This window comes from Vipera berus, assembly GCF_964194415.1.
Source record: "Vipera berus genome assembly, chromosome: Z".
Lineage (NCBI taxonomy): Eukaryota > Metazoa > Chordata > Lepidosauria > Squamata > Viperidae > Vipera > Vipera berus.
The window spans coordinates 60,941,991-60,955,842 of record NC_138205.1 but is presented as its reverse complement, the minus strand read 5'-3'; the positions used below and the strand labels follow the sequence as shown (position 1 = coordinate 60,955,842).

General features: G+C 42.1%; 1 protein-coding gene across 4 annotated transcripts in view; it reads right to left on the bottom strand.

The window, feature by feature from the left end:
• Window positions 1-234: 234 nt before the first annotated feature.
• Window positions 235-13,852, bottom strand: part of GRB10 (growth factor receptor bound protein 10) — a 285,454-nt gene continuing 271,836 nt past the window's right edge. For all 4 annotated transcript variants that reach the window (XM_081345558.1, XM_081345556.1, XM_081345559.1 and 1 more), the window contains one exon: window positions 235-3,999. In XM_081345558.1, coding sequence (XP_081201684.1) covers window positions 3,853-3,999 — 147 coding nt within the window. In that variant the 3' untranslated portion in view covers window positions 235-3,852. The remainder of the gene's footprint in view (window positions 4,000-13,852) is intronic.

The window sequence follows — 13,852 nt, the reverse complement described above, 5'->3', positions numbered from 1 at the left end:
GCCCTGATATCACAAGCCCCTAATAAAAGTTCATTTTGAGACAATGCTTGTTTCAAGAGCTCTGCTTTCTGGGTGGCTTGGTTGAGGTAGGTCCTTACAAGGTGATTACATGACACTGAAACACTGCGTCAAATATATGTTTTGCCAAATATCCAAATTTTGATCATGTGATTACATGGATGCTGCAATGGTCACATGGAAAAACTTAAAAATATATATATCATATTAAGTTGATGATTTCTTATATATTCTATATCTTTTAACAGCAGATGCTCTGAAAGTAGCTTAACCCTTTTAATTAAAAAGAATACAATGGATTCATGTATATAACATTCAGGTAAATTGCTAATTTGCTCCGGTATTGCCTACAACTCCAGTATTGCATTGGTAATTTGTCCCTTTGAAAAAACAAAATGAAGCCTGACTAGCAATATAAAATGAATACCATTGTTTTAATGTTTATTTCTAAACATTTAAGTGTAAGAAATATAACCATTTTTGTACAAAAATACCTAAAAAATAACAATTAAGTTCACTAGTCAAAAAAAAGAAAAAGAAAAGCTACTTACAATATGAAGCAATGCATACTGAACTGTGTCCCTTAAGTTAATAATTTTTGCATTCCCTGATAACTTTTATTTAATTTTACAGTCACAATAAAATCTTGTGGTATGATAATATAGATTATGCTAAGCAAGTTTTGCCACTAGAAAGGTGCATTGGTTGGTCAAAATGGTCAGGTACTTAGTGCAGAAAAGTTAGACAAAACAATCTAAAAATAGAGGCACATTTTTCTTCAAGATTAATTCAACAAATAAAAAAGTGGTACTTTAAAAAAACAGAAATAATATAATTTATCTTTTTTTAAAAAAAATTACCAAATGGTTTGGCATTTTCCTTCTTAACATATTACAAGATGCTGTATGACATATTTTATTTACAAAACAATCACAGGCAAAAATAAAATAAAACCAACAGGCTCCAAAAAGAACCCTGAGCATCTCTCCTTACATTCATGTCATTTAAATATCTTTTTAAAAAAATCAAATTTCCTTCAACCCTTGTTTCCTAAGTTGTCAGACAGCTGTATCTGTTGGTAATGTTCAAGATGGTTTAGATTGTACATTTCTAACAAAGGGAAGAAATGCAATAATTATGTGCTCAAGTAATTCTAAAGATAGTACAAAATAGTCTGTCCTGTTCATTCAAATTTATAATAAGATATATTGTCAAATTCAATTAAATGCATTTTTTATAACATGAAGCTATTGCTGGGAAACTGAACAATTGGAGCTACTGAAAAATAACTTAATTTCTGACTCAAGCAACTTCACTTAAATTTGAAAATCAGTATTTTGAAAATAATTCTGTTTAAGTCCATTTTACGAATATGCAATATTAAGTCAACTTATATTAGTTTATCTTATAGCTGTTTATAAAATATGTAAAATGTAATAATCAAAGTATTTCTAACAAAAATCAAGTTTCTTCATTGTATATATAGAAATTTCATAGGAAAACCCCTATTAGATTTGTTCTGTAAATTAAAATACCGTATTTTTTCATCACTATGGAAACTCAAGCTAGTTATATTGTTTTAGGCTAATCTCAACAGTATATGATTACCTTGTGAATAAATAACTGTACTCAATGTCAACTGTTCAGATTGCTATTAGTTACATGCAATAATTAGTATTAATTAATATCAATATAAAGGTTCAAGACTCCTGGAGCGACAGAGAAGTAATTCTGAACATTCATAGGCTGGAACATACTTCTTGATACATAAAACACTTCCTATATGCACTTGACCATCATCCTCAAAACACAATAATCATAATCATTGACCTTAATTAAGTGCAAGCTATCAATTAAAGAAGTATTGCTATGTAAACATGGAAAAGCTGAAATATTAAGCATTGCCTTGATTCCATTGTTATTATATTCTCCACATGGTATATCTCCATGTACACAGTTATGCGGAATTAGAAAACATGAGCCAATATCAGTACATTGACAGATATCTCACTTTAGTGGCATATATTTTTATTAGCTACATTTACAGCTAGAAAGCTGTGCCTTTCAAAAGAAATAAAGCATTATTTGTTCTGCATAACTATGTACAAATTAACATTCTAAGTGTATGGTTTTAGGAGGCCTAAACCAGGACTCATAGTAAGATGATGAACTAGGACTTGAAGCAAGTTTTCTCTAGTCGTTACAGATACTGGCATGTAAATTTTAGTGCATAAATCCCAAAGCATCAATTATCTGAGCTGTCAATGGCATGTCCTTCAATGGCTGAGACAGCTGGATATATAATTTCCAAATAAAAATGATTTATCCAGTTACTGCACTGCTGCATGTGTATTGCTCTCTTTTACAGCTAGACTGAAATAGACAGAGAGAATGTGAAGCAGTACCAGATGGATGATTTCCACAGTTTTGAACAAACTCACAGTGTAATTTTTGGCAATCCAGCAGCATGTTATCAGACTGCATTTCTCAATATTTACTTTACTGAAAATCATATTTATCATGTCATCATGTAGGAAAAGTATATCCGTGCTGATGGAAGATTCAATATCTAGCTATAATTAAAGATTGAGAATGTTATATGAACACTTCTCCTTTGCTTTCACTTTTGATTCTACTTATAATTTGTGTAACCCCAACAATAATATTTTTATTAAGCAAAGAAACATAAAATCAGAATTGTGTTTTGGTTATTAGAAAACACACATCCAGACAAAAAATAATTGGAAGGAACATACAGACTTTACAAAGCACTCTTAAATTCCTAACCATAGTTAGAAGACTAGGCAGTATTATATGTGCAATGGAGCTATATCATACATTCTGAAGAGTGAAGGAAATAATGCTAAAAATAGCAAACACTGATTTGTTTTATGCCAAGTAGACTACATAAATGACAATCTATTCCCTCCCATCAAAACATAAAAAGAAAAAAGCCAGATGATTCCAAATACATATAGTATCATTCAACACTAAACTGGCTACTGATAGTGGATTTTCCCATGGCATATATGCAGAAAGAGGACCTCCAGCAGACTGGGAAGGAGGGAGACAATTGAAACAATTCAAAACATCTGTGCATAAAAGAGTCCTCTTTCAGACACACGGTCATTATATTAAAAAGCATATACTAGTAGTGGGATATTTTTCCATCTCAGAATTGTCTCCATGTTGTTTCTTCAACATAAATGGTGGAGCATTTCATTTCAAAAGGGAGAAGCTATTTTTTGACTTTTAAATTATAATTAGACTGAAGCAAATTACTCAATATATAATTTGGAACACCCAAATCAGGCATCAATTTAAAAACTATCATTTAATATAGGCTAAATATAATTTTCAAAAGGAGTGCAAAAAATTGAAAGAGAGAGGGAGAGAGAGAGGAATATAAAGAAAGCAAACAATAAAAAAGAAAGAAAATACTCATTTAAATTGTCAAGATTAATCCAGGGTAAGAGTTCATTTCAATAATTTTGCTTCAAAAACCTGACACTATTATGGGGCAAGCCAAGGGACAATTTCCAGTTTTGTTTAGTGTTTTTACATAACTTTCCCCAGTTTGGGAGGGGGAGGGGGAGGGCTGCTAAGACACTCATCAGAAATCAGGCATAGGATTTAGACAAAAGAGCCAAATCTTGGACTGTTGGCATCCGTTCAAGCATCCCTTTCCAAGGCCCCTAATTTTGATGGTACACTTTGTTTCTCAAAAGCAATTACAAGTTGGCTTAATGTCCCAGGGTCAACTTTCTTCAATAATACTTCTCTTCCAACTCCAGTCTTGGACAAACCAGTCATCACCATGGACTGGCACAGAGGTCACAAGGCCACCCGGATGCAGTGATGTTTGAGTTTACAAGGCAAAACTCCCTTGTTTAATTGATAGAATTCAACAAGCTGTATTAGGTCAGTGAATTTGGTGCTGCCATCATCTAGACTGAAAAATATCTGTCCGTCATCTTCACACTTGAAAAATGAAAATGAAACAAAAATAAAATACTAAAGACAGAAAACAAATTATTCAAAAAGGAGTGTTAAAATATCTCTAGCAGTATGTGTATCCCCCTATTCATTTCATTACCTTTACCTCCTAGCTTTTTTCTTTCCTGCATACTGCAGGCCCTGAAGCTACATGAATTCCACAATTCTAAGATTTCTGTAGAATTACAATTAAGTCAAACATATCAGATTAGAGTTCTCAATTAAGGCACAAATGACCAGGCTCAATTTTCCCTACTTTGAACACAGTGTGCAAAGACCTAAGCAAATTCCAAATTCTTTTTGGAATTATGATGAAAAAAATCAACCTCAATCTCATCAGCCACCAGCATAATTGTCTAGAGAAGAAACTTATGCTGGGGAAGGTGGAAGGAAAGAGAAGTAGAGCAGAGTTCCTCAACCTTTCTGGGTTGCTGCCCCGAAGGGGGGGGAGAGGGGGGAAAAAGGGTCTGGGTCTGGGGAGAAGCAGATGCATGTGCACGTGCATGTGTGCACATAAGCACCTGTGTGAGGCTCTGAGTGTTTACATGAATGGGGCTGCAAGCACCCACAAAACTCATTCATCAGCCAGCCACTCATGTGGCCCAGTTGCGCATAGGGCATGGACCACTAGCGGGGATCCCTGAAGTAGATGATGAATAGCAGCCAGGTAGTTGAACTCAGTTACAGCAACAGTGGGTGCCCACTTGGAAGACCTGAAGAACCACATTAGAAATAGTTCATCATGGAGAAAATCCATCTGTGCAATCACTGAGAGTTGACACTAAGTTGATTTCACAAAATCAATTAAAATGACCTCTTTCCAAAGTATTAAACAACTTAAGGTTAAGCAACTTAAGATCAATCAGTTCCAGTAAAGGGCCATCCAGTAAAGGGCCATCAATACAGCATTTAAAGTTAAGAAATAAAGGAATGTACAGAATGTACAGAAAGTCTACATTCCCTTTTAATATTGTTGAAATGTATTAAAGATCAAATGAAGATAAATCACTTCAGAATTATTTCCATCTTTAATATAAACTGTGCAATTCAACTGAAAAACAAACTGAAGCAATCTGAGGGGGAAATTAACAATAAAAAAATTACAATAATGAGGTTGCATACATAAGTGTGTATACTCTTAAACTAATACTTTGCTGAAGCACTTTTTATGACAAATTCAGTGTTTTGGGAAAGGAGCCAACTGGCATGGCACATCTTGCCTTGGGAATCTTTCCCCAGGGTTCCTTGCAAAAGAACTCCAAAACTGTCAGATTGCAAAGGGATCTTCTGTGCTCAGATTTCTTCAGGTCACCCCACAAATTTTCAGTTGGATTCAGGTCTGGGCTCTTGCTGGGCTATTCCAAAACTTTGATCTTCTTCTGGTGAAGTTATGTTGAAAGGTGAAATTCCTTTTCATCTTAAGCATTTTAGCAGAGGCTTGAAAGTTTTGTGCCAAAAATTGACTGATATTTGGAACTGATTACAATTTCCTCCACCTTGATTAAAGGCCCATTTCCAGCTGAAGAAATGAGGCCCTAAAGCATAATGCTGCCACCAACATGCTTCACGGTGGGCACGGTGTACTTTTGGTGATGCACAGTATTGTTTTTGCACCAAACATACTTTTTGGAATTATGATGAAAAAGTTCAACCTCAGTCTCATCGGACTATAGCACATTTCCCAGCTTGCTTTTGTCAGATCTGATGTACATTTTTGCAAAATGAAACCAGGATTGGATATAATATATCAAAGATAGGTCAATAATTTACAACAGATTTATAGTTTAAAATTTTTGACAGGGCCTGTTTTGCATCGGTTGAAAACTTACGTTGTAGTAATGTATTAATTGGTATTCCATTAGGGGAGATATGTGTGTTTGTGTGTATGTTGGTCACAGCACAAATATATGATCAATGCAAGAGATTATTGTCACACATAGTGGACAACATATACCTGCCATATTTTCTCCACTTGTTGATGACTTTTTTACTTGGAAATTGTTTTGTACCCTTCTCCTAACTGATACCTTCCAAGAGTGAGATCCCTTTGATGCTCTGTAAGCTCTTTGCAGACCATGGCTGTTGCTATAAGAGTCCACTGAGTAAATAACAGAAAAATCCTACTGGCACAGCTGAACTTTATGTGGGCTTGATCAGAGTCACTTTAATTAATGACAAGTATGTACAGACTATTATTTACCATCAGTTTGAATGTGATTAGTTAATTCTGAACACAACCATATCTCTATTTATAAAAGGGTATGAACACTTATGCAGCCACATTATTCTAGTTTTTTATTTTTATTCCCCACTAAACATTTTCAATTTGCTTTTCAATATCCACTGTATATGTATATGTGTGTGTGTGTACACACACACACACACACATACACACACACACACACAACTTGAATCCCAGGTGCATTCATTTAAAATCCAATAAAGCTACTGATCTCCGGGATAGAGAAAAACTTTTTTAATCACTGAACTTTCATCAATCCACTGTTGACGTCGTCAAGGTAAGAGCTAATGGCTGAAAGAACCTGCTTTTGTAGGTAACTGCAATTACGTTGGGGAAACTGTTAAACATCTCTGGACTAGAGTCCATGAGCACAAGTTAGCAGTTGGATGTCATGAACAACATTCCCAGGTATGGGTGCACACAGCTGAGAATGACCATACATTTGATTTTGTGGTGGCTGAGGTCATTGCCCAAGACTTCAGGAAAAGTGGCCGATTATTAAAGGAAGCTTAGCTATCGGATCGATACTCGATCAATCAACATGTGGAACTGTTACCAGCATATCAAACATTGAGAAGACACAAACAGCTGTGCAGAGAATCAGAGCGGGCGAATTGTTTACCACTTCTTGCCGCACGAGCAGAAACATGAAACAGCAAGCTCGCTTACCCATTGAGCGGCAGAATGCCACAATGAGCAGGGGGAAGGAAGCACCAGCGGAACCCACCACAAGACTAAAAGAAAGTCAGTAGACCAACACGACCGAGATGAATCACATGGTGAAAGGATCAGCAATGGACACAGCTGTGTGGCAGATTGACAGCACGGCCGGACGGGACGATAGGGGGAGTGATCCGGCAATGCCGCTGAACAACTGTGTGCTACAGAATGGATGCAATCAGCAGGTGGGGTGGATGGGGGGAGGGAAAACATCAAAACCGAAGTGGATACCAGAATGTGTGGCAAAACTAGAAGCAATATGACCAACTGTGGGAGAACGAGGGGCAAGTAGACCAGTTATGCACTCTATGACCAGAGCATTAAACATAGGACCTGGGACCTTTTCAATGCCATCCTCGGACCTCCGGGTGGCAAGGCTCCGTTGAAGACAGCCATTTCGGCTGTCAGCCCTGTTGTCTCCGTAGAGCCGCCAAAAACAGCGACGATCAACTGTTTGGCGGCTCAGAAACCAGCTCCTCGGGAGAAGAGGAGGGGGTGAGTGCCCAGGCAGGGGTAGAGCTCCCCTAGACCACCAGAGTTGAAACTCTGGTGGTTGAAGGGTGTGAGCCCCCCTGAAGCCTGAGTTTGCTCCAGACGCCGGGACGCCTCTGCTTCAAGGCTTTGGAGCAGAGCAGGACGCTGCAACCATCCCTGCCAGCGAGAGTGAACTGTCTAAGAATATGACTATAGAACAAAAGGTTGCTTTAGAAGAGTTAACGGGATTCTAAATAGTTAAAAAGATTAAATATTTGGGGGTTTATCTGTCAGCTTCAAATGTGAAGTTATATAAGAATAATTATGAAACGTTATAGGTAAAAATACAAAAAGAATTAGATAGTTGGAAGAAATTACAACTATCTTTATTGGGAAGATGAATGTTTTGCCAAAATTTTTATTTCTGTTTCAAATGATACCTATACTTAAAAAGGATTTAAATTTGGAGGAATGGCAAAAAGGTATTAATAAATTTGTTTGGGCAGGGAAAAAGCCACGAGTTAAATTTAAGATAATGCAAGATACGCGTGAAAGAGGTGGTCTTAAAATGTCTAATTTGAAATTATACTATGAGGCTGCTGCTTTGTCATCGATAAGTGACTGGTTTAATTTAACACAAGGGAGATTATTAAATCTTGAGGGTTATGATTTGTTATTTGGTTGGCATGCATATCTATTATATGATAAAAAGGTGGATAACGTGTTTAAGATACATATATTAAGGTATGCTCTGTTGCGAGTCTGGAAAAAGTATAGACATAAGTTAAATTATAAGATACCAATTTGGACAATACCTAAACATGCAATAGAAAATATAAACGTGGGATTTAAACATGGTGAGACCACATATAAGCAAATCTTAAGTTTAGAAAGGAATGTATGGCAATTAAAGCCATATAATATTCTAAAAGAAGAAAAGATTGTACAAACTTGGTTCCAGTATGGGCAGTTACAGGCAAGATGGAAAGAGGATCAGAAAGTTGGTTTTTTGATGATTGATGAAAATTTGGTAAAACAAATTAGAGATCAAGGTCAAGCACATATAAAAAGGATATATAATGCATTGATAGAAATCGACTCAGAAACAGAACTTGTTAAAGATTGTATGATAAAGTGGGCCCAGAATTTTCAAGAGGTTATAACAATGGATACTTGGGAAAAGATTTGGGTTAGAAATGTAAAATTTACACAGGCCCAAAATTTAAGAGAGAATTTTTATAAAATGTTTTATAGGTGGCATTTAGATCCTAAAAAACTAGCAAGTATGTATCCGAATTGTCAGCCCAGATGCTGGAGGTCTGGTTGCAAGGATGCAACGTATTTTCATATATGGTGGACTTGTAAAAAAGTTAAAGATTTTTGGATTAAAATTTGGTGGAATATGCAAAAGATATTTAAGAAAAGGATAAAGTTTTCTCCGCAGTTGTTTTTGTTGGGTATTATTACAGATGCTACTGTTATAGACACTAAATTGATGTTGAATTTAATCACGGCAGCAAGACTTTTAGTAGCGCAATATTGGAAGAAGGAAGAACTGCCGACTATAGAAGAGTGGACTTTAAAAGTTTCTAACTTGGCGGAAATGGCAAAGATATCAGCATATTTGAAAGAACAATCGCAACAGAGATATATTGTGGAATGGAGAAGATGGATTGAATACATTCAGAATAAATACGGGACTAAAAAGTTTCATCTAGCATTTGAATAAGTAGGGGATTTTTATGATGCATAATTAGTTATCTGTTATTACTTATTAATATTATGACTATGGTGAGTTAAAGTGCGATAGAATTTAATGTTTTATTTTTGTTGTTAGCATATTTTAGCCTATGCTTGTATCACTATACCCTGTATTCAGCTCTGGGAAGTCAGGGAGGGGGGAGGGGAGGGGAGGGTTGGGGAGAGGAGGGGGGAGTTTTTTGTATTTAAAAATGTTTGTAAAACTTTTTAATAAAAAAATGCCATCCTCCTGGATTGCTTCTGTCTGTTTTCATCTGTCGGCACCCTTTATTGTCTGATTTTTTACTGTTTTCCTTTCTGTATGCCTGCATACACTACAGCAGAACTCTACTCGCTGCGGGATTCCCACCTCTTGCAGGAGCATCCATCTTTTCTACAGAAGATCTCCCTTGATGACAGGTCGTGGGACCCCGAGAGTATGCTGCAAAGAGGAGCCTGAGGGGATTTTTACAAAGACTTTTAAACAAATTTTTAAGGTGATCCAGGAGGGAGGAAGTTCAAGGGATCCGGAGTGAACTTGGGGGAGTTCAACCTGGATAGCAGTCCAGACCATCGGATGGTCACGGGGGGGGGAGCAGGGGGTTGGGGAGGATGTAGCTCCAAGGGGGAGGGTCTTTTTATTCTGACGGTGATTGGGAAGGGCAGAGAGTGTGGGAGCAGAGGTCTTGTCACCGCTGTCTTCAAGCAGTGGCCTGTTCCCTCCCTCATTGCTCTTCTTGCTCCCCGGGGGCACAGGATTGCAGGACCCTGGGCTCAGGTTGGTCTATATTAATGCCAGGTCCATGGTGAACAAGGCTCCCCTCATACAGGATCTTATTGAGGAGGAGAACGCAGACCTGGCTTGCATCATGGAGACCTGGTTGGGCCAAGAGGGAAGCGTCCCTCTCTCAGAATTATGCCCACCAGGTTTCCGGGTGTTTCACCAACCGCGGGCCCAGGGCAGGGGCAGGGTGGTGGTGGTTATTATTAGGGAGAGTCTTTGCCCACGAGAGGACACTGTCCCTCAGATAGGCGGGTGTGAGTCTCTCCTCTTGAAGTGGGGTCCTGGAGTTCAGTTGGGCCTATTGATCACGTGCATGTCTCCCAGCTGTGTGTCATCGGCCCTGCCCAAGCTTCTTGATGTCTTGTCTGGGTTGGCGATTGATTTCCCCAGGCTTATATTTCTGGGGGACTTCAATCTGTCTTCCGTGGGTGAGGCATCTGAGTTGGCTCGGGAGTTTATGACTTCCATGACAGCCATGGACCTGACTCAAATAATTCAGGACCCGACTCATAGTGGAGGGCACACACTTGACCTGGTTTTTATCTCTGGGCAGTGGATTAATGATCTGGGTAGGGGGGACTTAACCATCCAACCCCAGTCATGGTCCGATCATTTCCTTCTCCAGCTAGACTTTCAGTGCACCATCCCCCGCTGCCAAGAGGCAGAGCCTACCAGGTGGTTCCGCCCCAGGCGCCTGATGGACCCTGTAAGGTTCCAGACAGAGCTTGGGATATTTCCTGCCTCCCTTGCCCACGACTCAGCTGAGGCCCTAGTAGAAGCCTGGGAGAGGGCGGCTGCTGGAGCCCTGGATCAAGTTGTGCCTTTGCGGCCTCTGATCCGGTGCCGATCTTGGGTAGCCCCCTGGTTTACCGAGGGGCTCCGGGACAAGAAGCACCAGAAAAGACACCTAGAGAGCTGTTGGAGGTGGAAATGGCATTGATCGCACTGGTGGATGATCTCTGGTGGGCCCGGGACAGGGGTTGTTCCTCTGTCCTGGTCCTACTTGACCTCTCAGTGACTTTTGATACCATCAACCATGGTATCTTGCTGCGACGGCTCGAGAAGTTGGGAGTGGGAGGCACTGTTTTATGGTGGTTCTCCTCCTACCTCTTGGGCCATTCGCAGTTTGTATTGGCAGGGGGACAGAGATCTACCCCGAGACCCCTTACTTGTGGGGTTCCTCAGGGGTCGGTTCTCTCCCCCCTCCTATTTAACATCTTTATGAAGCCGCTGGGTGAGATCATCCATGGCTTTGGGGTGAAGTATCACCAATATGTGGACGATACCCAGTTGTTTATCTCCACCCTGAGCCAACCCAATGATGCCCTTGACGTGATGTCCCAGTGCCTGGAGGTGGTGCAGGTCTGGATGGGAAAGAACAGGCTCAGGCTCAACCCCTCCAAGACCGAGTGGCTGTGGATACTGGTAACTTGTGTTGTCCAACAAGTTCCATCTCTTTTAATGGGGGGGGAGGTATTGCCCCTCTCAGAAAGGGCTCGCAACTTGGGTGTCATCCTGGATTCATGGCTCAATTTGAAAGATCATTTAACGGCTGTGACCAGGGGGCCTTTCGCACAGGTTCGCCTAGTGCGCCAGTTGTGTCCCTTCTTGGACCAAGATGCCCTATGCACGGTTACTCATGCCCTTGTCACTTCTCACCTGGACTACTGCAATGCTCTTTACATGGGGCTGCCCTTGGAGAGCACCCAGAGGCTTCAGCTGGTGCAAAATGCGGCCGTGCGGGTGCTTATGGGAGTATCTTGGTACTCCCATGTTATGCCAATCCTGCGCGAGCTGCATTGGCTTCCGGTTGCCCTCCAGGTGAGATTCAAGGTGCTGGTAATAACTTTTAAAGCCCTACATGGCTTAGGCCCGGCGTACTTGCAAGACCACCTGCTGCCATTGTCAACTCCCCATCGCCTGGTTCGTTCCCACAGAGTCGGCCTCCTCAGGGTGCCGTCAGCCAGGCAATGCTGGCTGGCAACCCCCAGGGGGAGAGCCTTCTCAGTGGGCACGCCGACCCTCTGGAACGAACTACCCCCGGAGCTGCGGACAGCCCCTGACCTTCGGTCCTTCCGCCGTGACCTGAAAACTTGGTGGTTTCAACAAGCAGGTCTGGATTGATTGTGTATTTTAATTAGGTTTTATTAGGTTTTAAATTATTATGTAATCATTGTATTTATTTGTTTTATTCTCTTTTAAATTTTGTTCTATGTCTTTTTTTAAAAAAAAATAATTTTTACTTTGTGAGCCACCCTCACTCCTCAGGGAAAAGGGCGACATATAAATTTAAGTGTGTGTGTGTGTGTATATATATATATATATATATATATATATATATATATATATATATATATATATATATATATATATATATATATATATATATATATATATATATATATATATATACCGTATATACTTGAGTATAAGCCGAATTTTTCAGCCCACTTTTTGGGCTGAAAAATTCCACTTCGGCTTATACTCCAGTCAACAAAAAAACTTACCAAGGACTTGTGCGCGGCCGAGGCTTTGGTGCTTCCGGGATCGCGCGCACCTCTCCCAAGCCACCGCCGTCCGAGACCTGCCGAAGTTTGGGGAGGTTTGGGGAGGTCCGTTCCTCCGCGCCCTGCCTGCCTGCTTCTTTCCGCAGCGGAAAGAAGCAGGCAGGCAGGGCGCGGAGGAACGGAGACCTGCCGACGTTTGGGGAGGTTTGGGCGCCTCCCTAAACCTCCCCAGGTCTCCGTTCCTCCGCGCAGACCTGCCGACGTTTGGGGAGGTTTGGGTGCCTCCCCAAACCTCCCCAAACGTCGGCAGGTCTCCGTTCCTCCTGCCGACGTTTGGGGAGGTTTGGGCACCTCCCCAAACCTCCCCAGGTCTCCGTTCCTCCGCGCAGACCTGCCGACTTTGGGGAGGTTTGGGCGACTCCCCAAACCTCCCCAAACGTCGGCAGGTCTCCGTTCCTCCTGCCGATGTTTGGGGAGGTTTGGGCGCCTCCCCAAACCTCCCCAGGTCTCCATTCCTCCGCGCAGACCTGCCGACGTTTGGGGAGGTTTGGGCGCCTCCCCAAACCTCCCCAAATGTCGGCAGGTCTCCGTTCCTCCTGCCGACGTTTGGGGAGGTTTGGGCGCCTCCCCAAACCTCCCCAGGTCTCCGTTCCTCCGCGCAGACCTGCCGACGTTTGGGCACCTCCCCAAACCTCCCCAGGTCTCCGTTCCTCCGCGCAGACCTGCCGACGTTTGGGGAGGTTTGGGCGCCTCCCCAAACCTCCCCAAACGTCGGCAGATCTCCGTTCCTCCTGCCGACGTTTGGGGAGGTTTGGGCGCCTCCCCAAACCTCCCCAGGTCTCCGTTCCTCCGCGCAGACCTGCCGACGTTTGGGGAGGTTTGGGTGCCTCCCCAAACCTCCCCAAACGTCGGCAGGTCTCCGTTCCTCCTGCCGACGTTTGGGGAGGTTTGGGCACCTCCCCAAACCTCCCCAGGTCTCCGTTCCTCCGCGCAGACCTGCCAACGTTTGGGGAGGTTTGGGCGCCTCCCCAAACCTCCCCAAACGTCGGCAGGTCTCCGTTCCTCCTGCCGACATTTGGGGAGGTTTGGGCGCCTCCCCAAACCTCCCCAGGTCTCCGTTCCTCCGCGCAGACCTGCCAACGTTTGGGGAGGTTTGGGCGCCTCCCCAAACCTCCCCAGGTCTCCGTTCCTCCTGCCGACGTTTGGGGAGGTTTGGGCGCCTCCCCAAACCTCCCCAGGTCTCCGTTCCTCCGCGCAGACCTGCCGACGTTTGGGGAGGTTTGGGCGCCTCCCCAAACCTCCCCAGGTCTCCGTTCCTCCGCGCAGACCTGCCGACGTTTGGGGAGGTTTGGGCGCCTCCCCAAACCTCCC